At 37.0% G+C, this 27,907-nt stretch overlaps 2 protein-coding genes across 9 annotated transcripts in view; one reads left to right on the plus strand and one right to left on the minus strand.

Moving 5' to 3' along the window:
• The window catches only part of LOC134528208 (chitin-binding domain protein cbd-1-like), a 32,091-nt gene extending 13,436 nt beyond the window's left edge, over nt 1–18,655 (plus strand). The window contains exons 3-5 of the mRNA XM_063361619.1: nt 738–1,222; nt 13,480–13,759; nt 17,946–18,655. Coding sequence (XP_063217689.1) covers nt 738–1,222; nt 13,480–13,759; nt 17,946–18,431 — 1,251 coding nt within the window. The 3' untranslated portion in view covers nt 18,432–18,655. The remainder of the gene's footprint in view (nt 1–737; nt 1,223–13,479; nt 13,760–17,945) is intronic.
• Nucleotides 1–27,907, minus strand: part of LOC134528119 (nucleoside diphosphate kinase homolog 5-like) — a 233,627-nt gene that overhangs the window by 200,298 nt on the left and 5,422 nt on the right. The window lies entirely within an intron of this gene.

Raw genomic sequence — 27,907 nt, forward strand, 5'->3', positions numbered from 1 at the left:
ATGAAGTTTGCCCCAAAATTCGTTAAAACAAATCTTATAGCACAAACCTTCAAACTATAATGTCAAAACGTAATTTTTTTTTGGCCATATTTCCTGATCTAACTGTATACCTTAAAGTTAATGCAAGCATACGCTCTCTGGTATTGCTAGTTAAGTTATTTACGCAGACTAGTCGGTCCAGTGAGTGACTGTGTTTTACAAAAATAGCAGCGGCAACCCTTTGAGACGCTTAGCAGCGCCACTGAGTGCCGCAGCGCACACTTTGGGAATCCCTGGTCAGTAGTAGTCCAGGGAGTGTCCAGTAATGGACAGAGGGTGTCCAAGAATAATTAGGGTTACTGACGGGTTCTATAAAAAGATGTAGTGTGCAACATTATCACCCAAGAATTGGAATATTGGAACATGTTATTTGAAATTAATTACTTGGCCAACCGCTATTTTGTAACATCTGTAGGCAATTGTTTCTAATGTTATAGGAAATACGATGTAACAAGCCACAGAATGGTTGCTACCAGGGTGCCCCTTTTCTCCTAGGTTCGAAATTAGAATAAGCTACTTATAAAAATGTTCTCTGATTGTCAAGGGAATATATGCTACAAAACTTTACATTTGTCTGGTACACACCCATGTGGAAAATTGACAAATGTATGTCCTGGAAGTGTATCGGAATCGGAGTTATTTCTCGAGCTTCTGATCATCATCGCATGTGAGTAAACATATGTATTCTCTTCCACCAGGTCTGCGACTATCCGCAAAACGTAGACTGCAGCGAGGTGTCAACGGTGGCTCCTGCGGCGTCCACAGAGCCCCCCACCACGACGACGGAGAAACCCGCCGCGCCCGCCAGCCCCTGCCCCGCCGAGGACCCGCAGCACGGCGAGGCAGTCATCGTCGCCGACCCCGACGACGCCTCCAGCTTCTTCATCTGCAGCTGGGGGGTGGCGTACCGCCAGCGGTGCGCGCCAGGCCTGGTCTTCAGCAGCTCTCTGAGGGTGTGCGACTGGCCGGAGACGGTCGCCGAGGTGCCGACCACGACGACAGCCAAGCCCGCGCCCCAGGTCTCCTGCCCCGCGGACCAGGAGCAGGGCGGCCGGGTCGTGATACTCGCCAACGAGGCGGACAACACCAGCTTCTACAAGTGCAGCTGGGGGGTGCCGCACCTCTTCAGATGCCCGCTGGGGCTGGTCTTCAACGACGAGCTCAAAGTGTGCGACTGGCCTTAGTGAGCAAGCGCCATGTCCACAAATCCGTGCATAAAGTACAATGTATTGCATTAGGTACTTAGGAAGACATGCTCTACAGGTGAAGTGGTGTATCCAACTCATGAATTAAAAAAGTAAAATGAATTTCAATACTTGTAAATACTTTACCAACACAACCTTGCCCCCATTTTATATGCATTGGTATATGAACCAGAAACTAATGAAATGAGTAAAATATTAAGTTGATATGTTATCATGAGTTTTGTTGGAAGCAGCTCATGAAATTTAACCTCTTCACTTAATTGTTCTTTTACTTTTACCTCGTGTGGCTCTCTCATATAGCCTATGTCGGTTATGCTACATGTAGGTACCACCTACTAAATGTTCTTAAAGTTGGGTATGTCAGGGAATGCAATCTCGATCTCGTGAGATCCCGATCATCCGAGATCTCGCCTCATTTTTCTAGATCAATCTCGAAGTTTAAAATGACGAGATCTCGGCCGAGATTGACGAGATCGAGCGGCAGTAGTCAGCGACGCATGACGCGTGTTCTCTGCGCCCGAGCGAGTCGCTGACTGGCGAAGGAAAGTATCGGACTGCATACGCAAACAGTCCCGACTATTCCCGAGTATTCACGATGTTGGGCGAGCGGAATAGAAAATAATAAGTGATAAAGTTCTGACTAGAGTAAGTGAGCGGAAGATATTCGAGTGCGTGCAGGCACTTGTTTGTTTACAATTGTTTTGGTTGTGCAGTTAATGTTATGATGTGCTTAAATTACGTGTTTTTATAGGTTAATTGAATGAAAATTTGTATTATTTTGATACGCAAGTGCTAGACTGTTAAGTTAATACTTTTAAAATGTCGACAAATAATCAAAATGAACCTTACACGGAGTTTAATAGTTCGTTGCCGGTAAGGTGATATTTTAAGAAAGCGGTGAATAATTTAACGGCTCAATGCAAAATATGTAAAACTATTCGTAATACTATAGCCAGTTCCACAAATGGATTACATGTCCATATGAAGTCAATCCACATAATTGACACATTATCATTGAATGCGGGAGTTTGAAGGACATCAACCACTCTGCAACTTGATGCTGCGTCGTCAGCGTCTACTATAATGTTGTCAGTGCCATAATCAGCTATAAACATAGAGGCTCAAGAAAATAGCGAATGCCAAATGCCCCTAAAAAAGAAGAAAATCAGTGATTACTTTCATTCCGACTGTTACGTGACTAAATAAAAAAAGATTTTTCGAATGGTAGCGAAAGATGGACTGCCTTTTTGAGTTTTCTGCACATCCAAGGACACAAAGAATCTTTTTGCTTCAAAGGTAACAATTATAAATAACCTTCTTCGCCAAACACTATTAATTTAATTGTATTTAATTATGGTATGACACTCAACATGAAAGTGAAGGATCTTCGAAAGCTAAAGAACGAAGACTCTAGATTTACACTCTCTTTTGATGAATGGACGTCTGGAATGAGTAGGCGCTTTCTGAGTATTAATGTTCATACAACTATCAACAACCAGCCTAATTTCTGGAATCTTGGACTGGCGTGCATATTTGGAAGTATGTCCTCAGAGTCTTGTGTTCAGATTTTTAAAGAAAAATTATGATTTATCCCTAGACAATGACATAGTTGGTATAACCACATACGGAGCCAGTGTCATGAAGAAAAGCGGACGTCTGATTGAACCGCTTCAACAGCTTTGCTACACGCACGGGATACAGTTGGGTATAGTAGACATCATTTATAAAACAAATCTATAACCTAATCCTGAACAAAACACGAATCACAGCACAGAAGAGGAGCAAGAATTGGAAGATAACCCAGATAGTTACGATGGTTTATACTTTTATTTACCTGTAAGACAAGCTGATCTGGCTTCGGAATACCATTCGATTGTAGCAAAACTAAGAAAATATGTCAAGTTTTTTAATAACTCTCCCACCAAGAATGATATCCTTCAAAAATACACTCAGCAGGAGTTTGATGGCAAGACAATTCAACTGGTTCTTGATTGTAAAACTCGTTGGTCTAGCCTTTGCAATATGATAAGCACAGACAATAAAGTAAAGCAGTGTGTAGCCAAGGCTTTAATCGATCCCTCTCTCAGATCTAATTCCGATTACTCTTTCACGGATGAAGAACATGCAGTCCTTAGCGACTTCGAAAATACATTCCAGCCAATAAAACTGGCCGTCGAGGTACTGTGCCACCGCGATACAGATTTATTAAGTGCAGAATATACGTTGCGGTTCATGCTTCGCAAGTTAGAGGACCAGAAGACTCCACTGTCAGAAAAACTAGCCCAGACGATGAAAAAGCGGATCTCCGAGCGTCGTATAAATACAACTGCTGCATTGTTGTATTTAAAAATTCGGCTAGTTATCAGGATGATTTAGAACTATTGAAGGGCGACGAAACTTTTCAATTACCTAGCAAGTATATTATAAGAAAGGAAATTAAGAATATAATCAGACGATTTCATCGCAGTACTACACAACCAGATACTCTTTCTCAAGCCTCTACCTCAACTTCTGGTATTGAAATAAATACTGCAGCAAACTTGGCAAACGAGGATGACTTGCTTCTTTCAATGATTGCAAAGGATATGAATTTACGTGCTGCTGTAAGATCAAATATAAGTCTTCAAGAGGAACTAGAAGATACGTTGAAAACCTGTAAAAGTCCTTTCTCGTGGGTTGCTACTATTACAGACAGGCTAGAGTCCGTGATTAATAAAGAGATGGATCTCTATGAGTGTGGAGGATTGAGGGGTATGTTTTTGCAATTTGCATACAACAGCTTGCTTACGCTGATACCAACTAGCGTTGAATCTGAGAGGGCCTTTTCATAGCGACTGACATAAGATGCCGTTTATCTGACAGCACTCTAAGCACTATTGGTTTTTTAAGAAGCTATTTCCAAAATCACTCCTAATTTAGTTAGGAGTGATCACTCGTAATCACTCCTGGTTTAGGAGTGATTTCGGAGATAGCAATTTTTGTAAACTTTTGTTTTCACTATCATTATATTTGTTAAAAAAGTACTTTCTTTATAAGATATTTTACGGGTCTGAATTTTTGTGTTCATTAACATAACATAAGTAAAAAATTATAAAAATAAAGACTTTTTTCAATAATTCATGTTGTATCTTACTCGCATCATAATCACAACTACTAAGCAGTTTCAATCATGTTTCAGTTATCTAATTAAAACAATACTTTTCGAAATACATTCGAGATCTCGTAAATACTAAGATCTCGCCGAGATCGAATTTCTGATCCCTAGAGATTTCGACTTAGCGATCTCGTCTCGAGATTGCATTCCCTAATAATAATATACAAATTGTTATCTTTAAAATATTTGTGCAATGGGAGTGCATGACTTGATGTAAGTTTTTGGACATACGCCATTGCTTAGCAATGGCGTATGTCCAAAAACTTACATCAAGTCAATATACAAATTGTTATACAGAGTGATGGTGTTATACTTGAGGTTTTTGACTTCTACTACAAGAATATAGCTAATATAGTTTATCGAATTACAAGGCTGTTTTATTGTATCAATATTAATTCAGTGTACTATCATATACCAATGTATTAATGATAGTCGGAATCACATTAACATAATTCTATTGAAAACAACATGCTGGGCTGTATAGCAGTATTTACTATCAATATATTTTAATATAACTTTCTATTAGACAAACAATCAATGCAGTTAAGAGAAAAAACAATTAAAATTCTTACATAATTTTTTTTTTTTTTTTTGGCATAGATGAGTCTAATGTTTGTAGTACGTGCAATACTCCAACACCCAAGGGTTTGATGTAAAATAAAACGTTTGATGTCCTCAGCATGCTCAGTTGATGCAACATAAAAATCTATTACACTCTCAGGGATAACATTCGTCTTCGGTTACACAGTTGTATGTGATAGTTAATTAAGTTTGTTTGAAAATTACTATTCTCATTTACTGAAATGTAATTATATTCAATCTTTTATCAAAATCGCATTTACTTCACTCATTGATATTGGCAAAAAAAGTTTCCATTACAAGCATCAAATCTAAAGTGCCTTAAGCAATTAATTTAAATTCATCAAGGCAATAGCTCAACAGCTATATTACTCATACCATATACTTAGAATATTACCGATGAAATATCTATACTCTGATAGAGACTCTGTCAAAATATATTATCTTCAGAACAGCTAAAATACATTAACTCTCAACTTCAAATAAATTCAATATTAAATTGGCCTCTAATATCACCAAGCAATACAAATACTGGCTAATACACAATTTCACAGCATGACTCATGAATTTAATGTTTTGGTATGTCCGGGCACAGGCTCCAGGCGCGAGGTGCTGGTGCCGGGTCAATGACCGATTGCTCTGACGTCACAGCGGCCATCTTGGATGAGTGTGACCTTGACCTTTGACTTTGACCCTGAATTTGATCCTCAAAATCTGTCAAAATTGTCCAAAATTGGGCTAAATTTGTCCAAAATTCCTCAAAATTCGCCAAAATTTCCATTCTTTTTGGAAAAGAAATTCCGCCAAAAAATCTCAAAAATTTTGATAAATTAAAAATTTCTCTTTTCGAGGGAAAAATTCCCGTTTCGAGGGAAAATTTCCCGTTTTTAGTGTTTAAAAATCCCAGCGGCTAGAAATGTCCATATAGAGGCTTAAGCATCCATGTCTACAGATCACCGCGAATATTTGTACCTCTATACTGAAAAACATTTACTAAACCAGCGAATAAATGTAAGAAGTAATAGTATTTTTTTTATTTCTCTGGAATGTGTTACGGCTCATATTATGTTTTCTGTTTTTTATTGGACTAGTCTGCTGCAGTTGTAGTTGGTCGTTCATGAAAGGTTAAGTAAAAATAAAATATTTATGGGAATGTATAAAAAAAAGAACAAGTCATAACTTTAAGTCCATCAAACTATATTAGGGTTTTTAATCATATTACTACTTTCAAAAAATCCTGGATATAAAAATAAATTCGTGCAAATTTAATTTGTACTGTGTTCGTAAATAGCAATATCCATAAAAATTGTTCGTAAAATATTTAATACAAAAGAGTTGTGTATTCTATATGTTACTTAAATAATTCAACAAAAGTATTCTCAAAATTTCTATTTCATGAAAAAATTTTCTTATTCATGTCTTATATATAAGGCATTAACTTAGCTCGATTATCATGGGCGCACTACCTACAGTGACTATACATTCACATGTCACACAAATTGCAACATTTTCTAGATAATACCCATAAAAAATACACTTTGGAATTTTTCTAGGCGTATAATTCTACATAAGTGACTAAAAAAATTCTCTGTATCGTGGGTGTTGTTTAATCAATCAGACTGTGAGTTGATAATCCAAGGAGTATTTTCTTGATAATCCATCCGAACGATAGTATAAATACGGATAGACGAAAGGTATTTTACTTACTCTGAGAGTTGATGCATTGGAATTGACTAGTTTTCGCAGTTCATTATCGAGAATATCCTGATCACAATGAGAGGTAACTAATTTTATAATTATTGTTGAAATTAGTTTTTTTTTGTGATACATATATTTAAGATGAAATATAAGTTAATCATGATTTGTTTTTGACGACTAATAGTTCTTTATAAACATTTTCTTTCTAAACAAACCAATTAAATTGAACATTATTTTAATAGTACTTTTGTTTTTATGTGGTTTCCTGTTTTTTCAAAAAGAATTTCCGGATAGTTTATACAAACGAAAACAAGAATAATATATATTATAAAGGGCAAAAGAAATATTTTGTCGTGTGTCTCTGTTATATGTGTTACTTAATAAGTAATAACTTACAAACGAGTGTAGCTACTAGGGAAGGCGAAACATTATCAGTTACTATATTATATCTTTCTAAAGAATCTTATACATGGTACTGGTAATTACCTAATCTTTAAGGGCATTTACTTAATCTAGATATTGTTTCACAATAGCATTAAGTATTATATAATGTAGTATATAAAAAATACTATCTAACATCGAATAAGTAATACATTATGGACTCAGAAAACATTGCAAGAAATGTGAAAGATATTTTGGTTTCATTTTTTACACAAATGTATAATAGAACCGTAAATTGTTCAGTTTCAGAATGCTGAGTGCATAAGAATGTAGTTTTGCTAATTTAATCTTAACCCATACAGTACTGTACTAGTTATTTTTAATAGCTTAGCAAATATTTTTCTTTAATATAGTTAAAATAGCTTTCCACGATGAAACACACACACCAATTAAAATCGGCACAACTTAAATACTAACCTTGGTTTTATTTAGATAAGTTATTATATTGATTTAATTACAAATTCTTTCAACTTCGACACGTCTTTATCTTGTCATAGACCTTAAAGAGATGTTAAATGGGACCTCACCGTTAACCTACATGACTTTATAATCCCCTATAATTTATAAACCTCGCAACTTTACACTCAAATGACCAATCATTTGTGTATAACGATGTGACGTCAAACCATAATATTAATTCATTAGCTATTTTAAAAAACACAACAAACAAAAATATATTCCTGGCATTATAAATTACACGATAACCAGTTCTTTAAACTCTGAAGGTTTTTCAAGAATTAAAATGTAATGAAAAATAAGTTAAAATACAAATATTAACACAAGAACTTTGAAATGAATATTATTGAATTTGTGAAGAAGGTTCAATGTCCTTCTGTGTTGTGAATAAACCATTTCTACACACTGGGGATTTTATTTTATACAGAACACAATTTTTATTTAATTTGTATAGGGAAGTGTCTCACGTAAAAAGCTGTTAGCACATTTTCAGAATCAATTACACTTACTCGGCAGTTCGTTAAATGAGCTATAAATAGGACAAAATAGCTGGATTGTAAGAAGGGTAGTTTATAGACGCTTTCATACTTAAAATTGTATTATTTGTAATTATTTTTTTTTAACGTATGAATCGTAAAGTGGAACAACACTTCTTTTTTTTTTTTTTGGGCGATGAATTACCAAGCTGTCTTTTAACCATGAATGTCATAACCTTGAAAAATAAATAAATCGACATCAGTTATCAATCCTTTTCTCTTACTATCAGGCCCACATCATAATCTCCCTCATCGGAAAATAACTCAGCGTAAACCCGTTAAGTCATGCGGTATATTCTTAAACCACGTTCGAATCACTCACCTAAACTGAGGTCTCATGTATGTAGGTTTCGGGGGTTTAAGGCCGGGTTTAAAAACCACACAAAAAACGGAACAGCGCACATACGCAACACAAAGCTAACGCAAGAAAACTACGGACTTTCCTTAAGCAGCAAAAATTGCAGGACTTTACCAACCGTAAATTTAAAATTGTTTAAAGTTCGAAAACAATTAATGCTTAAATAGTGAAATAGTGAAAAGTGAAATCGTGATGAATATGATAGTAAGATCACCGTGACCTTCTGTAAACATAACGTCTGCGTCTTCAATAATTGTTTTCGGAACACTTCACTTCAAGTATGGAGGACGGAAACGCAAGCCGAAACGAAAGAACATGAAAGTTGGCTGATTCCTGCGTTGCGTTTTGGCTTCTTGTTTGGCGTATAAACATGGAGTTGGAAAACTCTATATCTAACGTTCCTACGTTTATTGCATAGTTTATACAGCGGGCCTAAGGCTGTACGTGGAGAGCATGTCCGCCTGCTATACTTACGACTTGCGGACCATCTAGCACTCAGTAAACAGCCTAGTTGACTGTCGGCTTGATTTGAGAGCGCTTGTGGTCTCTGCTGCTGGAAGCCTACGAAGCACAAGCACTTTTAGGTGCGCCAGAATAATTAACATCGTGTAACTTGGGATATTTTATGCGGTGCTTGCAAACAGCTTGCTACAGCAATTACAGGGACCTTAAAATCAGAATATGTCGCGTTTTACTTTCTCTCTCCCTCTCTGTTACCTAAAATTAAAACCTTGATGAATCAAACTGTAAATTCATTTTATAGTGTAGGCTATGTACTCTATTTGAATGAAAGTTTTATGTTGATCGGTTTAAACATTGTTAATTCTGAAAGAAAGCCACTTAAAAGAAAAAAATTCCTAAATATTAATTGTTTAGGTACTATTTTAAGGAGTGGTTAGGTTAGGTGTTAATACTACAGATTTGTGATATCGTTGGAAAGGTAGGTTAGGCTTCCAACAAAATTCTTTTAATATTATGGACGGTTAGTTAGATTAGGTAAGTTACATTAAAAATTGTGTGAATATGAATTGCCAATTTAATATGTAGCTAACTTAACTTAATAATGTTCACATATTATTTTATAGTATTTGTAAAGTAGCTAACCTAACTTAACCTAATGTTCATATAATTTCAAAGTAAATTTATTGTAGCTTACATAACCTAGCCAACCGCCCCTCATTTTTAAGTGTTTTAAATGTAGCCGGACAATTATATATATTATCCGTCACTAAAGTCTATGAAAGATGTTTTCGACATTTTTTCCGAAATGTCGGCGAAATTCGGTAAACTTCGGAATTTTTCGAGCACAAAAGTTACACGAAGATAAATACTTGGGCGTGCCGAGAAGTATTGACCAAAAATTTTATTATATTATTAAATAAGTAAAATACATCCAGTAACAAGATTCGAACCACGTTTTTTGATGTTAACGACCGCGCGCTCTACCATTATGCTATCTAGTCCGTTAACATATTGCAAGGAGAATGTGTATTATAACTACTGTATTGCCAGTTTTCTTAGGTATTTTAAACTAGAACGATCTTTTACTATGACTATTTTAGTTTACCAAATACATTGCGTGGTCGTTTCACTAACATAATGTTTAATTTTGCAAACCAACACGTTTAGTATGTACCCTAATGTTTACGAAAGTGACTGTACATGAGTTTATTATCTCGTTTAGGGTAAAATTTCAATCCGGATTGCACCTGGAGTGGAGTGAACTCGGAGTGAATGTGTAACGAACATAGACTGACGAAATGCGTTTATGGTAAATATCACAATCCAGATTGAAATGTAAACAGGATCGAAGTTGGAGTCAACATGGACTGAAAAAGTTGCGGTGCGATCTAATCATTACGTCCAGCAATAACTCTACTTCCAACTCTGTCCACACATTCCTCTGCTTTTTTTTTTTTTTTTTTTGCCATTTTCACAAATTATGCCTGAAATGCAACGAGACCAATAACAAACAATGCATTATGGCGGCGGCTTGCTCGTGCGTGTTTTCTTTTCACTCCAGTCCGTGTTTAAAGTAAAATCTCAATCCGTATTCTTCAGTCCAGACCACCTCAACAAGTCGAGTGGATTATCTCACTTCACTCCAACTTCAGTCCACAACAAAGTGTTTAAGTAATATTTCAATCTAGATTCCTCACTCCACTCCAGGTTCAATCCGGATTGAAATTTTACCCTAAACGAGGTAGATATATGTTGCTAGATGCGGGTCCGCCATCTTGATTACACGTTTCCTTTCAAACTACTTCCCTTCCATTTTCACGAACTTACTTTTACAGAATTTCTTATACCGAGGGCTAAGATGTTAATAAATAAAAAAACAACATATTTACCGACTCCAAATACTTCTTTGATATCAAGTCTGACAGCTTTATCACAGTTTCTTGGCAGCGACGGAATTAACGCTGTGAGAGATGCGCTTCAGTTCAAGGACAAGTACCGAAGATGATGCCACACAGACAGAAAAGTAGTGACGTTTCATGACACGTAACACCGCCTATTATTTTGGCAGTTCTCAGTAACTCGCGTTTCTGTATGCGTGCTTCCTCAGATAAGAGAATTTTTTTTTTTTTCGTCATAAAAACACCTCCTCTTTTCAAACATATTTGAGGAACGATGACTGAATCTTAACATTGCTTTTTTGAAAAGTACCCTCAAGAAGTCTTACATTGGCTGCTGTTAAGACTAATTAATATCTAACTAATTTATGAGGTTCGTAAAGACAAGAAGCCAACGATTTTGAGATTCATAAATTTAAATTTAAACTGTGGCCACTTAGAAGATGTGATGATTTTAAAGCCATAGGTAAAAAAGATAATTTTTCTATACAAAGATTCTGTTACTCTACCAGTTTTAAAAGAGGCTGTCAAAATAATGCATTTTGACATTCCCACTCTGCATTGATAAAAAACAATTTTTTCCGACATACATCATTGTTAGTTCACACTGACTGTCATAGAAAAACCTGAAGAATGGACCACAAAAATAAATACACAAAGACATAGAGAACAAGCAAAAACCAGCTGATGTCGAATGTTAATCAGCAATGCGTATGACCATAAAGCTATTTAAAAATCAAGCTTATCCATTGCAAGAAGCATTCAAAGAAATTCCTGGGCGTTAATTTCATAGAAAGTCCTGGACATCAATAAAGCCTTAAAAAAATATGTGGTGAAATGTTTTTAAAAGGTGAAGTATTATCTCCGGAAAAAATACACTCTCATCCACGAGATCTTTGATAGTATATGGGTGGAACAAAAAAAACCTATAAAAAATTATATTTACCTAGCAATCACCAAATTACTATGGTATGACTTCATGCTAAAAATTTAATGTCGATTGGAGGAAGGGAACCCAACCAACCCCAGGATAGGACATCTTCCACAAAAATGTGTTTCCTGAAAGAATAAACTTATTTATATTTTATTGTAGCATGCCCACCGAGGTGGGCACGACACATTTAAACAAATACAAGGTTATCGCGGCAAACCAATGGACTCCCACACCCGCCAGAACCATAGCAGGCGGTACAGCCACATATGACCATTTCACGAGAATGAGAATAACACACATCTGCAGTGATAACAACAATTACAGATAAGCACCAATATATCAAAATTTGACAAACACAGGATGACATGAATTAACTCATATATAATTTGCAAACAACTGACAATAAATAAGTTTTAACATGATCTTCAAGAAAAAAATTTTGTTCGTAAATGATTTAAATAAACTAGTTATTTAAATAAACGTCAAAATAAGAGTTTACACATATACATAATAAATAAAATTGTATGTCAACATTAAGGATATGCTTTGGAAATAAAGTTTTTTAGGAGTATTTTGTTATTGGTGGGATGTAAATATTCCTCATTATTGTTTTCATTAGTTATATATCCGTACACTATATCATTATTATTATTTTTTAATGTGCAACGTAGTGGTTGTTTACGACTGTTGAAGGAAGGAATTTTTATGTAAGTAGTTTCGAAAATATAAGGACAATAGAGGTAATGATAATAGGCATTATGAAAAAGTTTTCATCTAGAATGTTCCTTCTAACCTTTAGATATCTTTACAAGGACATGTGTGAGGAACTCAAGCAGGTCTGCTTCAAGAAAACCCACCGGCAAAGTATCACATTCCCGGAAATATGGGAAGATCCAGATAAGGTGTAACCTGCGTCGCACCTGTGGCATGTCGCGGTTATGATTACACGATCAATGGGGGATTGCTTATTCACAGCTGGCATTTGGTTTCAAGGCAAATAATCACATTAAAATTTCTTAAAACCCTTTTGCTAGTCACGCCAGCATCCTAAAGTCTCAACCTCACCTTTCTTCACCATTGCAGAATAGAATATGTCGGACTGTTACCATAAATCACAAATCTGAGGAATATATAATTTTTATATTATTTGGATATATATATATCCTATGAGGTAATTAGAAACGGTTACATACACCTTACAAATTTCAGAGATATTGTCGATGCAATCCGAGAATTGTCTGCAGTAAGAAAACATCCCAGCATTTGCCTGGACTGATTTATGGAATTCCGGATGGCTGGCTTGTTCGAGTACCGAACTTGGACCCTTACATATGCATGTAAAATACTAAACAGCTCGTTACCTCTCGCGGTCTTCGACGGCATGCCATCTCCCGATAATCAAATACATCACATCATGGCATCTCATGACAATTCCTGACTAGTGACTTCAACTACGTCACAGCATGGCATCTCATGACAGTTCCTGACGAGTGACTTCAAATACATTACAGCATGGCATCTCACGAAAATTCCTACTAGTGACTTCAACTACATCACAGTATGGTACCTCATGACAATTCCTGACTTCAAATACTTCACAGCATGGCATCTCATGTTAATTCCTGACGAGTGACTTCAACTACATCACAGTATGGTACTTCATGACAATTCCTGATGAGTGACTTCAACTACGTGGCACATGTCGTCTTCTGACGTGCCCAGCAATGTTAGAGACTGCCCGACAGGTACCTCCCACTGTGCTGCAGGCATCACAGCAGTGTTCGTCGCCGCCTGTGCCCTGGTGCGGGCCCAGAGCGGGGACGGGGAGCAAGGTATCATCCCTGACAGCGTGGTCATCGCCTGTCCACTGAAAGAGGCCGAGGACTCCCTGGTGACCATCCTGAAACACCCATCCGACTGCTCCAAGTTCTACAAGTGCGACCACGGACTGCCGGTCGAGAAGAGCTGCCCCAAAGGACTGCTGTTCAACGACAAACTCAAGGTAAACCATTCGCTGCAGAGTTTGGCTGTAGTATAACATTTTAAACGCTTTCATGTTTATGAAAAGAGCAGTAGAAACATGAAATAAACATCGCAAATAACATTTATTGTGGAACAGGACAATGAAACGTTGCTCCTTTTCCAGCACAAAATGTAAAGTTATCCCCTCTCCCCCCAAAAGAAAAATTATATATAGTCTTCAGAGTTTGGTAAAACTGTAAATACCAAGAATCAGCCTGTTATTGTTATTCCTACCGTATCCGTCAGTTATATGAACATGTTTGTTTTAACATGCGATTATCGGGAATGATAAAGAATATTTACAATTGGGGCTGTCACAAAAACATTATCTTCAGTTTATTGATATGTCTAAAATTCTTCATTAATGAATGAACAATTTTGGCAAGGAAAATGAGTTTTTTTTCTATTGATAGGAGTTAGAGGGATTGTTTATCGAGAAATTAATTTGAAAACTATTAGTTTTCGTCAAAATAATTTGTAATAAATTAGAGAAAGAAAAAACGTACCAATGATTTTTCATATTATTAATAATCGTTAATAGATGATGATTTAGGCATACGTTTGTACACCGGCTTTTGGAATTGGAAAAATAATTACTGTTTATTATATTTACAGGTTATTTGTAATAATAACTTTGTTTGGGCAAGCTACATTGGGGGAAAAAATCTGAGCAGATTGTTTTCGGTTTTAGAAGGTGTCTATAATTTTTTGAATTAACTTTTCTTTTATGACAAAGCTGGATTTGGAGGTTAAATTAGGAAACTAACGTTAAAAGGAAATTGCTTTTAGAGCAAACGTCGGTATTTATTTTTAAATAGAATTCTTGGCCAAACTTCTTAAAAAAGCAAACGATAGCATGATTTGTTTATTACATTGAAACCACAGTCTGATGTGAGTCGTATCTGTGTGTGATTACAAATTCTCGACTGTGCGTATTAAGTTATGACGTATAATACATTCCAACATTCTTGTAACTATTCTACGAAAAAAAGCACTATATATATATACATACAACCTATCGATCCAAAGAAGAAAAAATCCATCTCTCGTGATACAAAATGCCACATCATATTAATTTATTACCGAAACGTTCATCATGTTAGAATTTAGTAAGTTCTCTTGTTATCAGCTTAACATGCAGTACTTTTATATGTTTGTGGTTTCATTACGTAACTCTATAGAAAATTTTGCAGTAGAAGTTTGTGCTAAAACAGTGGAATGAAAAATACAACATTCATAAAGACTTGATTGACGAAAACAAAAATTTACGTTGAACAATGTAACTTTATGTTTTCTGCATTCACGTGTAGCGATTACTCAGCCAATTACGCTAGTATTTTCGCAATCTTCTGAATCCATCAAAGGCCTCTATTGGAAGACTTACTAACTCGAAGAGTCATCATGAAGTAATTGTAAAATTCGTGAAGGAACTTTAGAACGCTGTGAACGAACAATATTAAAAAATAAGTTTAGTTATTCTCTATTTTAAAAGCAATTGTGTTACAAAGTTAGTTCATAGAAGTGACGAACTCATCTATCGTTTATTTCAAATTTATTTATAATGATATGATACCTACACTGGAAAATAATTATTCTAGTTGTTTCCTTGAAGAAGTATCATAAACAAGAAATAAAACAGTTATTTATGAACATAAAATAAAAGTTTATGAATATTACACAAATGTTTAACGATTGTTCCTCGTTTAGACGTGACAACATTACACAGGAAATTGAAATTCTACATACTCTTTGTCAGTCTGCAAACGAAATTCAGCACCCTCAGTCTTTTTTTTAACTTTGAAATTTTCCATTATTTACCTGACCACTTTTAACAACAGCAGAGAGAAGTTCTCTTAAACCGCTGGCTTTATTTTTAGGTAATAACTTAAAACCGTAAACTACAACACTACCACATTCACTCCGTCTAAAGTCATTTTAAGTTTAGCAGAAAAAGACTACACTTGAATGTAACTACAATCTTTCCAGTAAACATTGCATTTAATATCTTCTTGGCCTTCTTGGTTTTCACCTTTCCGTCTGTTGGAGAACCTTTTTCTTAAAATGAGTGAGTATGCGTCGTAAAAAATGTCTAATTTTAGACATTTTTTTATTGAAAATCTAAAAGGACTTTTATGTAAGAAACAAATAAATTATAAAAAAAAATTTATAATGAAGATTTTACACCTTTTAAATATGGTTGACCAAATCCTTCATTGGTGAAATAGGGTTGGCTTAGTGATATTAAATAAGATGCAAAAAGGTTTGGGACATATTTAGTAAATAGTTTTTCGTACTATCATCTCGAAAACGAATCATCTGACCGTTGTCGTTGCGGTTCGCAAATATCCTGTATAAACCAATTACTTTCTGTTGATACACTAAACCATGCCAGTTTTCCACTAAATGTCAATAAGAACTGGGAGGCGTGGGCAATAACGTTAAACTATGAATCATAATTATATTCATGGGAATTTCACGGAATCATTCAAAGACTAATAAAACTAAGTTTGTACTTATATTTCTGTGAAGTCTTCAATTGGATCATAATTAAAACCAATAGCAAAGCAAAAGCAAATTATTGGTTAAATCGCTTTCAGGCAATTAAAGAATAAAACTTCTTCTCCCTAGTACAGCAGGCAATGGGCAAATGGCACAGGCTCCGGAAAACACAGCACTGTTAAGTCGAGCATGCATGGGTTGTTTAGTACTGAGGGGTTTCCAGGAAGAGTGCAGTGATGCTCAGGGGGTGTCCAAAGAGAGTTCAGGCAGTGTCCTAAAGGGAATCCAGCAATGTTCTACATATGGCAGGGATTCCCAAAGTTCTCAACCCGTGGCTCGTTTAAGGATCCCGCCTAACATACGGTGAGAAGAATATAAGAAGAAACCACGTGATTTTAAACCTGCTCAAGACATCAGAGAGTTGTCTGTTATAGATAAGCATTTAACATTACCCCGAGGTAGGATATTTATGTTGCCGTATTTTGTTTATAAACTATCTTTCTAGGAGAGCTGAAATTGCTTAAAAGCTTGTTTTCAGAGTGAATTTTAGACATGAAATGCCCACTGCAGGATCTTGAAAGCACTCAAGGGTCTTGCATTACTCCTTTGTATTCATTTCTCCGCCGTATAATGTTATGGTAACCGCTCAAATATTTTAGTTGTCCCATGCACGACAAGAATACTGATTGCCAGATCAGAGCCTTAGAGGCGACACCGCGATGGGAGCACCAGCGAGATTCACACTTATCATCCCGTCTCACTAACACAGGTACTGATTGCCAGATCAGAGCCTTAGAGGCGACACCGCGATGGGAGCACCAGCGAGATTCACACTTATCATCCCGTCTCACTAACACAGGTACATATCTGATTAGGCGGTGATTAAAATACAAATTGTATTCGGCGACGGTTCCTATACGAAACAATATGAAGTTTGCTCCAAAATTCGTTAAAACAAATCTTATAGCACAAACCCTCAAACTATAATGTCAAAACTGAAATTTTTATTTCGCCATATTTCCTGATCTAACTGTATACCTTAAGGTTAATGCAAGCTTACGCTCTCTGGCGTTGCTAGTTAAGTTATTTACACAGACAACTTGATCCAGTGAGTGATTGTGTGATACAAAAATAGCAGTGGCAACCCTTTGCGACGCTTAGCAGCGCCGTTGTGTGCCACAGCGCACACTTTGCGAACCCCTGGTCAGTCGTAGTCCAGGGAGTGCCCAGTAATGGACAGACAGTGTCCAAGAATAATTATGGTTAATGACGGGTCCAGAAAAAAGATGTACTGTGCAACATTATCACCCAAGAATTGGAATAGTGGAACATGTTATTAGAAATTATTTACTTTGCCAACCGCTATTTTGTAACATCTGTAGGCAATTGTTTTGTAATGTTACAGGAAATACGATGTAACAACCCACAGAATGGTTGCTACCAGGGTGCACCTTTTCTCCTAGGTTCGAAATTAGAATAAGCTACTCATCAAAATGTTCTCTGATTGTCAAGGGAATATATGCTGCAAAACTTTACATTTGTTTGGTACACTACCCATGAGGAAAACTGACAAATATATATCCAGGAAGTGTATCGGGATCGGCGTTATTTCTCGAGCTTCTGATCATCATCGCATGTGAGTAAACATATGTGTTCTCTTCCACCAGGTCTGCGACTATCCGCAAAACGTAGACTGCAGCGAGGCGTCAACGGTGGCTCCTGAGGCCTCCACAGAGCCCCCCATCACGACGACGGAGAAACCCGCCGCGCCCGCCCGCCTCTGCCCCGCCGAGGACCCGCAGCACGGCGAGGCAGTCATCGTCGCCGACCCCGACGACGCCTCCAGCTTCTTCATCTGCAGCTGGGGGGTGGCGTACCGCCAGCGGTGCGCGCCAGGCCTGGTCTTCAGCAGCTCTCTGAGGGTGTGCGTCTGGCCGGAGACGGTCGCCGAGGTGCCGACCACGACGACAGCCAAGCCCGCACCCCAGGTCTCCTGCCCCGCGGACCAGGAGCAGGGCGGCCGGGTCGTGATACTCGCCAACGAGGCGGACAACACCAGCTTCTACAAGTGCAGCTGGGGGGTGCCGCACCTCTTCAGATGCCCGCTGGGGCTGGTCTTCAACGACGAGCTCAAAGTGTGCGACTGGCCTTAGTGAGCAAGCGCCATGTCCACAAATCCGTGCATAAAGTACAACGTATTGCATTAGGTACTTAGGAAGACATGCTGTACAGGTGAAGTGGTGTATCTAACTCATGAACTAAAAAAGTTAGATAAAATTTAATCCTTGTAAATACTTTATCAACAGAACATCTTCCCCGATGTAATATCCATTGTTATATGAACCAGGAATGATTAAAATAGTAAGTTTAAATCGTATCATGAGTTTTGTTGGAAGCAGCCCATGAAATAAATGTAACCTTTTAATTTAATTTTTTTTTACTCTTACCTCGTGTGGCTCTCTCCTTATATATATCGGTCCTGATACAAGTAGGTACCACCTACGTTATGTTCTTTTATTTAGCTATGTGATTATGCTTATTATACAAATAGTTATACAGAGTGATGGTGTAATACTTTCTAAGGGGTTTTTAACTTCTACTACAAGACTATATATATAGCAAGAATATAGTTTATCACATCACAATGCTGTTTTATTGTATCAATATTAATTCAGTGTACTATCATATACCAATGTATTAATGATAGTCGGAATCACATTAACATAACCCTATTGAAAACAACATGCTGTGTTGTATAGCAGTATTTACTATCAATATAGTTTAATATCACTTTCTATCAATGCAGTTAAGAGAAAAATAATTAAAATTCTTACATAAAATTATGTTGATGTAAAGATGAGTCAAATGTTTGTAGTGCATGCAATACTCCAACACACAAGGGTTTGAGACAAAGAAAACGTTTGATGTCCTCAGCATGCACAGTCGGATGCAACATAAAAATCTATTACACTCTCAGGGATAACATTCGTCTTCGGTTACACAGTTGTATGTGATAGTTAATTAAGTTTGTTTGAAAATTACTATTCTCATTTACTGAAATGTAAGGTAAAGGCACCTATTATGGGACCCCTTTTAAATAAAATTCATATATTTTTATTAAGTGAACATAAATTAACATTTGACGTCTAATAAATCACTTGATATGTTTAACTATAAAATGCAATATATACATATTGTTTTAAACTAATAAATTTACGTCCTATGCAAAAAAAGGAAGACACTGCACTTTTCCAAAGGAAAAAAAAGGTTTCCTAATATGGGACACATTATTTCTTTATCCTCTTTTGGCACTGAGGACACACAAAGTGACTGTCAGTGGCACCACAATGTTCATGAGCCCAACGACAGCAGACAATACACTATATCCACTGTTCGCCATGTTTGTCATCTGAAAATATGCATCCACAGAAGAGGCACTCAGCATCGTTGTCTTCTTCACCAGAGCTATCTGATAAGATGTCGAAATCATCATCCGACTCGTCGCTGCTGGATTGTTCCATTAATCTTCTTGTACAACTTCGTGATCTTGTCTTTTGTGTGTTGGCAGAAGGTTTTTTCGTCAGGGTTTTATGACATTTCCATGCAGCTTCTTTTTTAATTTTTGCTGTTGTATCTCTTTCCAAACTCTTCAGGAGATCAGATTTGTAAGGCGATGAGGTTATTACAGATGCTTTGCCACATCTTCGGCTTTGTAAATTTGCTGAAAGACTAGGAAGTGGCTTAATATCTTTAGGAGAGATAGGTGTGATGTCCATAGTTTGAGCAGGACTAGCATCAGAAGGCCCTGTGCCAGAAAAATGTGGGCGATCCATAGGTAGAACAGGGTGAGAATTAGATGGTCCTGCACCAGTTGATGTGTCATTCGAAGTGGCGATGATAGTTGCACTGGTATGAACATCTCTATCAAGAATTTCTTGACAACTGTGAATTACAAAGTCACATTCACGAAACACATCACTGTTGAATGGGTACAATCCTGTTTTGCGGAATGCATTGACAGCTATTTCCATTGTTGCAGCTCGTTGATATGCTGCACTGAACAACTTTGCAACCAAGAGTGGTGTTACAATACGGTTAGGGTTGTTTCTTAAAAAAGACTGTATTTCTGAGGCATAATAGGTTTTCAGTGGCTTCATGAAGCCTACATCCAGTGGCTGCATTTTGTGTGAACTGTGAGGAGGGATACAAATGATTGATACGTGGTTCTCTCTAGCCAATCGTATCACATCAACATTTCTGGTGTGTGAGTAGTGGCCATCGAGAACAAGAAGAACAGGGTCTTCAAGTGATGGCTTTGTATATTCAATAAAATGATCAAACCACTTTGTGAACAAATCCCCCTGAATCCATCCAGAAGGGTGGCATCCCCAAATAGAACCAGCTGGTGCCCCATCCATGAGTTCTATTTTCATATTCTTCCTTGGCCACACTATCAATGGAGGGACAAAAGAACCAACTGCATTCATGCAAGTAACGACTGTTATGAGTGACCCTCTCTCAGCTGATGTCAGTGCAGCTACTTCTCGTTTTCCTTTCAGGGATATTACCTTCTCAGCTCTGTGCTGTACCACAGTTACCCCAGTCTCATCAACATTGTACAACCTGTGAGGACGGCCTTTAATTTTGTCAAATTCAGTTACATAGAGCTCAAAAATTTTTTTTACATTTTCAGGACTGAAACCTTTTACTCTGGCGTGAGAAATGCCTTGGGGAACTCTTAATGACAACTGTGGATGACGCTTTAAGAAAGAACCCATCCACTTCTTACCAGCTGATTTATTTTTTTCTGAGAATGGATGTTTGATACCATTAGCAATGGCGAGTTGGAAGGCCATCCTTTTAATATCACATTTCCTCAACCCATAAAACCTTTTATCCATCTCAATGCAGTACGTTACAAGTTCATTTTCTAGTTTACAGCTTAATGTAGGCCTTCTTCCTAATGGCACATTTACCAAATCATCAGAACGCAATTCAGTATTTTTCACATACCTTTCCACTGTGCTTTTTGGTACCCCAAAATGTTTCGCTGCTGACTTGTAACCCATAGTACCTGTTTGTACAGCTTTGACAGCTAGGATCATCTGCTCCTTGTCCCATTTCTTCCTTTTCGGATTTCGGCTAGGATCCATCTAAAAGAAAAACATTAATATGAAAGGTAATAATAAAGTTAAAATCAATGTCATTTTAGGCAAAGAAAACTGTTAATTTATGACTATGAATTTATATTCTAAGACCAGCATTACTTATGATATATGTCATTACAGTTTGTTAATAACGAGAATTATATTACTATATACTAGATATGAAGCAATTTAATTACATTATAACATAATAAATAATCATTGTATTGTAACAAGGCGATAGTTAAATGATATTCTGATGTTTAAATGCATAACACTTTATTTAGCAGGAAGCTCTTAATATGAGACCCGGTTCCTAATATGAGATAGTATCCCATAAAAGGGTACTCTGTAGGTCTCATAATAGGAGCCATCAATATGCAACAAAAGACATTGTGTTGCGGATACAAAAAGTGCACAAAACACAATCTCACTAGCATGCACATAACCACTCATCTATATAGCAACCATCGTGTATGAATGTTATAACAAGTAACCTTACCTTGATTTATATGTAAGCCGTTTCTGTTATCTCGGTGGAAAACTCGATAGCTCGTAAAACACAAAATCGGTAACCACGCTTGTCTACACATTCGCTCGCTAATGAAAACAATACACACGCAAGAAAACGTTCACTGCACCGAGTTAGTGTATTGTCCGCTAGAGTTCAGGAGCTCCCGGCTGAGAAAGTCTAGGGTCTCATATTAGGAAAGGTCTCATAATAGGTGCTTTTACCTTAATTATATTCAATCTTTTATCAAAATCGCATTTACTTCACTCATTGATATTGGCAAAAAAAGTTTCCATTACAAGCATCAAATCTAAAGTGCCTTAAGCAATTAATTTTAACTCATCAAGGCAATAACTCAACAGCTATATTAATCATACCTTATACTTAGGATATTACCAATGAAATATCTATACTCTGATAGAGACTCTGTCAAAATATATTATCTTCAGAACAGCTAAAATACATTAACTCTCAACTTCAAATAAATTCAATATTAAATTGGCCTCTAATATCACCAAGCAATACAAATACTGGCTAATACACAATTTCACAGCATGATCCATGTCATAGTGGCAAAGAATTCTCTTTTCTTTTTTTCTCTCCTTCAAAACGTTTAAGCTATTTTCCAACCTACATGTACAACCATAGCAGCCAATCATATAATTTGTCAGTACATTTGACATTTGCACCAACTGAAACTGGCCAATCACAATGCTCATATCGTATTACTGAGAGCAAGCTATAGTGATCCTAATTAACATTTTATACTTACTATATTATGACATAATACAACATTTTCATGATTACAATGTCAATAAGCCATCTGAACAACTATAGAGATATAATGCTCTGTCTTGCACTGATTAAAAGTTCATAGATACTCAGTTCAAAGAGATATATTGTCTCGATATGTGAAGACTATTAATTTCCTCTTAGTTTATGTTAATAAAATTACAATCAAGTTTCAGAATGACCTCTGTACTTAAGTTATAGTACAAATTTAAAATTAACTCCTTGTGAATACTTAACAAACGTCGTAAAAATCATGTGTAGTCTTATTGCCAGGCAGAATGCCACCATGTCATCTTGAGATGCACACAAGGAATTCCCCAAATGCTTAGGCCATATTGAGTTCAAGTACACATCTACGTACTTGCGACCTGCACATACTTCATTTGTCCTGGTTGTGTACTGGAGCAATTCGGATATGTAAAACATTTTGCCTTTAAAAATAAGATAAGAGAGCTAAACAGATTATAAACTTTCGTTTCAATAAATACATTTTATTCCAGTATATCATTTTAGCTGAAAATAGTAAAGTATTACAACCAAATACTAACTTTTGAGTTTTAGCAATCCACTTAAGTTTCTACCCTTATTTCGTAAGTTGATATATGTGAATGAATTTATTGAAATTTTCCTATGAATTTAATAATTTATTTTGTAATTTTATTATACGTATTATGTGGTAACACGTAGAATGAAAATTATTTTACATTTTTTTTGTTAAAAAATCAAGTTATCAATCAGTTTTAACCTATAAAAATCTCTTCAAAATGATTAAATACAATGCTTTTTACATACACCAATGCATTTTTTCGATGTTCGTCATAGAAAATATTTAAGAATGCAAAATAAGAAATAAAAATGAAAACATAAACCCACTTGGAATAAGCCTAAATCAGCTGATGTCGAACAGATGGACCCAACGATGAAACTAAACAAGTGTTATGGACTACAGAACGATGACAGCACAGACGAACACATTGAAACTTTAAGTATGAGACAGCACCCACTTGAATTCTGCGGAAGGCATTAATCGTGAAAAATTAGCAGTACAGAGGAACACGGTGGGATAACAACGACGAGACAGTTTCAACAAGAACAGGAAATGCAGCCAGATAACAAACCTAGCCAACGCAGCGAATATGCGAACACAACGAAGAAAATTAACAAAACGACGACAGCACCGACAAACACAGTAGGTTTCGTATGACAAAAAAGTTCTTACGGCAAAACAACTTTTTTCTTGACAAACAGTGTAAAAAAGAAATGCTGTGTCCAAAAAAATTGATTTTAAATAAAGATTCCCCATTGCATGAATAATTTAAAAAAAGCTTCTCAAAATAGCTTCGCTATTTACGTGTAAGTAAGCGAGAAGTACCTACATTGATCCGTTAACTTGCGTACCTCACATTTCGGAAAGCCCTCGTGATTTCACTTCCAGAGAGGCTAAGCCACGGCTGTGTAATTCTCTGTCTCACAAGCCACGTATGTCATTTAGTTTTCTCGTCATTACCTATTTTTAAAGGCAACCCGTGTTTATTCATTACGACAGCTCTTTTGCCTCTTATATTTCTTCACAAATGTAATCACAAGATATTTAATACGCGTTAGGGGTTAAAATATGCACAAACATGTTCACAATATTACGATCGCTTGTTCTGCATTTTTGAAATGGGGAACAAAGTTCAGTAATTATCTGCTCACAATATTTACGACCAAACAACTGGTGCAAAATCGCTTCAGTAAGTACCTACATTTTGTAAAAGCGTAGTCATTATACCAAAATCGTTAATAAGGGAATGCGATGTTTTTGATGTGTTTTGGATAATGTAGTAGGTGAATGATCAACATAGCCTTTTACTTGACGTGAAACCGATATAGATGGCCTCTATATCCAGCCAGGAATAAAACACCAAAGAGGGGAGTTGCAACTTCTCAAACGCCCAGCTACCAATCTAGGTGGAAGGAATTCGTTCTACGCTCGCAAAGGGCTAGTCTTCAAAGAAATAAAGCTTAAAGTGTGCTGGCAAGAGATTCCATGCAAGTTGGTCTTATGATTTCAGTGAGAGAGGTGATGCAATGATTTAAAATACATGTTGTGGATTTTATATGTTAATTTTTTATTGGTGAACTCCATGTCATATATAACCCTCACTATATTCGGGACGCAGCACAGATTAATGAACACAGTAAGTTACCTAAGACGAAACAGTTGCGAAAATTCAGGAACCGAGATTTTTCCCGTCACTCATACATCCATGACACAGTGAAACCAGAATTTGAGAACGGCCCCTCCCCCCCCCCCCCACCAAAAAAAAAACACATTTACAATAAAGAATCATTTAAAGAACGTATCTGACGTCGGCATGCTAGACAATAATGAAGTGCTGCGTCTCATAACATGAATTGTATACGTCATTGTGTTCGCAGTGTAGCACTGAACACCGACGGCCGACAGTCGGGGAGAGTTTTCAGTGAAATTTGGTCCCTTTTGTGTTCTCAAATGTCAGGGGCGCAAATTTTCGGTGGGGTACCGCGGAATTTAGCATGGGGGATAGGGTGCTTGTATGTTGTATAGGGGAGAGTAGGGTATAACGGGGTACTTAGTATAAATCGCTTAAATTTATTGTTTTAATATTGCGGTATATGTATGAAACCATCAGCATGTGTAGATTATAATGTGAGTTTAATTCTGCAACTGGTACCGTGTCTTCTGAAATATTATTATTGCAGAGATTTTTCATTATTTGAATGTATGCACACTACCCTGTTTTACCCAACTGGTTGGGTAAAACGGGGTACATAAAGCAGATTTTTAAATGATTAAATATGTGCATTATAAAAAATTCTGAACAACATGTAGTGTGACAAATAAATACAATTGTCAGTAAAAATATGAGAATTAAGAAAAAAAAATCATTTATAAGCCTTCACCTTACATGTTCCTCTATATTTGCAGTAAAACTTCACAAAAACATTGGATTGCGGAAAATCACAAACATTGTTTGAACAACAATAACACAACACTGTTAATTTTGAGGAAGTGGTTAGTCTAATAGCATAATCTAATTATGTATAATACAACCTTGCATATGCGGTTAACCCAAATATCTGACAAAACATATGATTGTTTAATTAGCCTAATATGGCTTAGTAGGCCCGTCAGAACACAAAATAAGGCCAGAGTCTATATTCCAAACTGGCAGAAATCACATTCACATGGCCTACAGTCATCTGTGTCTACACCAGCACATCCTTCATGGCTCCAAGAATGACACTTTAAGCATTGCACCCAACTTTCGGCTGATTTTGAAGTGGAGAACTGTTCAGCGCAATACATGCAAGGAACGTCATCATCATCAGACACACGCAAAGTTACTGTTGGTATGGATTTGTTGCTGTCTTCTTTATTCATATGTTTTTTAGAACTGTTTTGAGATTTAGACACACCAGCATTTTTCCTTTTTAAAGATTTTGGTGAAGCTGACTGAATAATAATTAGTTCGTTCTTATATGGCGAGTCGGTCAGCACAGCTGCCTTGCCACGTCGTCGTCCTCTTCCTTCTGCAGGAATTCTTTTGGCATGGGGAATCGGCATCACTGTAGTCGGTGGATTGTGAAGCTACTGTTTGATGAAGCACTTCGATTGTTTTTATAAGATAGGCCTAAACGAGATTCAGTTGGTGAAGATACCAAAACAGATGTCCCAGGAATATTACCAACACTGTCATTTCCACTCGGTTCTGAAGGCCTGGAGTTAGCTCGGTCAGTTGTTGCAGCAGTCAGTGGAATATCACCGACAGTGTCATTTCCACTCGGTTCTGAAGGCCTGGAGTTAGCTCGGTCAGTTGTTGCAGCAGTCAATGGAATATCACCGACAGTGTCATTTCCACTCGGTTCTGAAGGCCTGGAGTTAGCTCGGTCAGTTGTTGCAGCAGTCAATGGAATATCACCGACAGTGTCATTTCCACTCGGTTCTGAAGGCCTGGAGTTAGCTCGGTCAGTTGTTGCAGCAGTCAATGGAATATCACCGACAGTGTCATTTCCACTCGGTTCTGAAGGCCTGGAGTTAGCTCGGTCAGTTGTTGCAGCAGTCAATGGAATATCACCGACAGTGTCATTTACACTCGGTTCTGAAGGCCTGGAGTTAGCTCGGTCAGTAGTTGTCTTTTGGGTGACTGTATAAATGTACTGTAGGTAACTCTGTATAACATTTAGTGTGCATAAAAATACTATTTTTAATTTTAAAAGTCATTTGCACAATTGATCGAAAAGATGGTTAAAACAGGAAACTGATTGGGCAGACGGGGTACTACCCCGTTTTACCCATTACCTGTGTACCCTGTTTTACCCTACATGCAGGTTCTCAAGCAAAAACGAAAACAGAAAATCTTAACACCCGTCAATTTCATCGGTTACTATGGCACAACATAGCAAATATAATACTTTACTTGAATACAACTTACCATAAAATATATCTGCAACCACTGATTAAATATTGTATAGCCAATACACGCTAAACATTTTAGTGAAACATCATAAATTTGTAATTTCCATTATTACGCACGAAAGAATACTGTGCGACACTTCATACTACCTCACTCTAGTGACGACGTGTAGAGGAGTAACTTACCAAACGTACACACAGATAGCAGCACGTGTACGGAAAATAACAGTAGTACCCCGTTCTACCCAACTACCCTGTTTTACCCAACTCTCCCCTACTACTCTACTATCCATATTTTGGCTTATACTCATACAACAAACAGAAAACTTAAAAAAAATATATATACATAGTTATCTATAAAACATTTTATTGACGTTTACTTTTATCAACCTCGTTCAAAAGTCACGCTTTAGCAAGCTCAAGCGGGTCCCCTCAGTGAGGAGATTCTTGATTACAGAAGAGGGGGAAGGGGGGGGGGGTGATGCCCGCTTCCTCCCTGGTATCCAAGCCGACGTCAGATGCCAGACGGCCATGTCACGACCCCTCTAGGGTCCCACGCTCCTATGCGAGTTCGCGCACGGACACGCTCATTACCGTGAACTGGCGCCCGGCATCACGTATTTCTAGAGCCACGGAATTTTCGCGCATTCATTTAGTCGCAAGCTAGAATGCAAACCTCCACACTGTCGCACTGTGTTCATGATTGGACCGCAGTTATCTGGACACGCCCCTCTACGACCG

The sequence above is a fragment of the Bacillus rossius genome, chromosome 1 (assembly GCF_032445375.1).
Source record: "Bacillus rossius redtenbacheri isolate Brsri chromosome 1, Brsri_v3, whole genome shotgun sequence".
In the NCBI taxonomy this organism is placed as follows: domain Eukaryota; kingdom Metazoa; phylum Arthropoda; class Insecta; order Phasmatodea; family Bacillidae; genus Bacillus; species Bacillus rossius.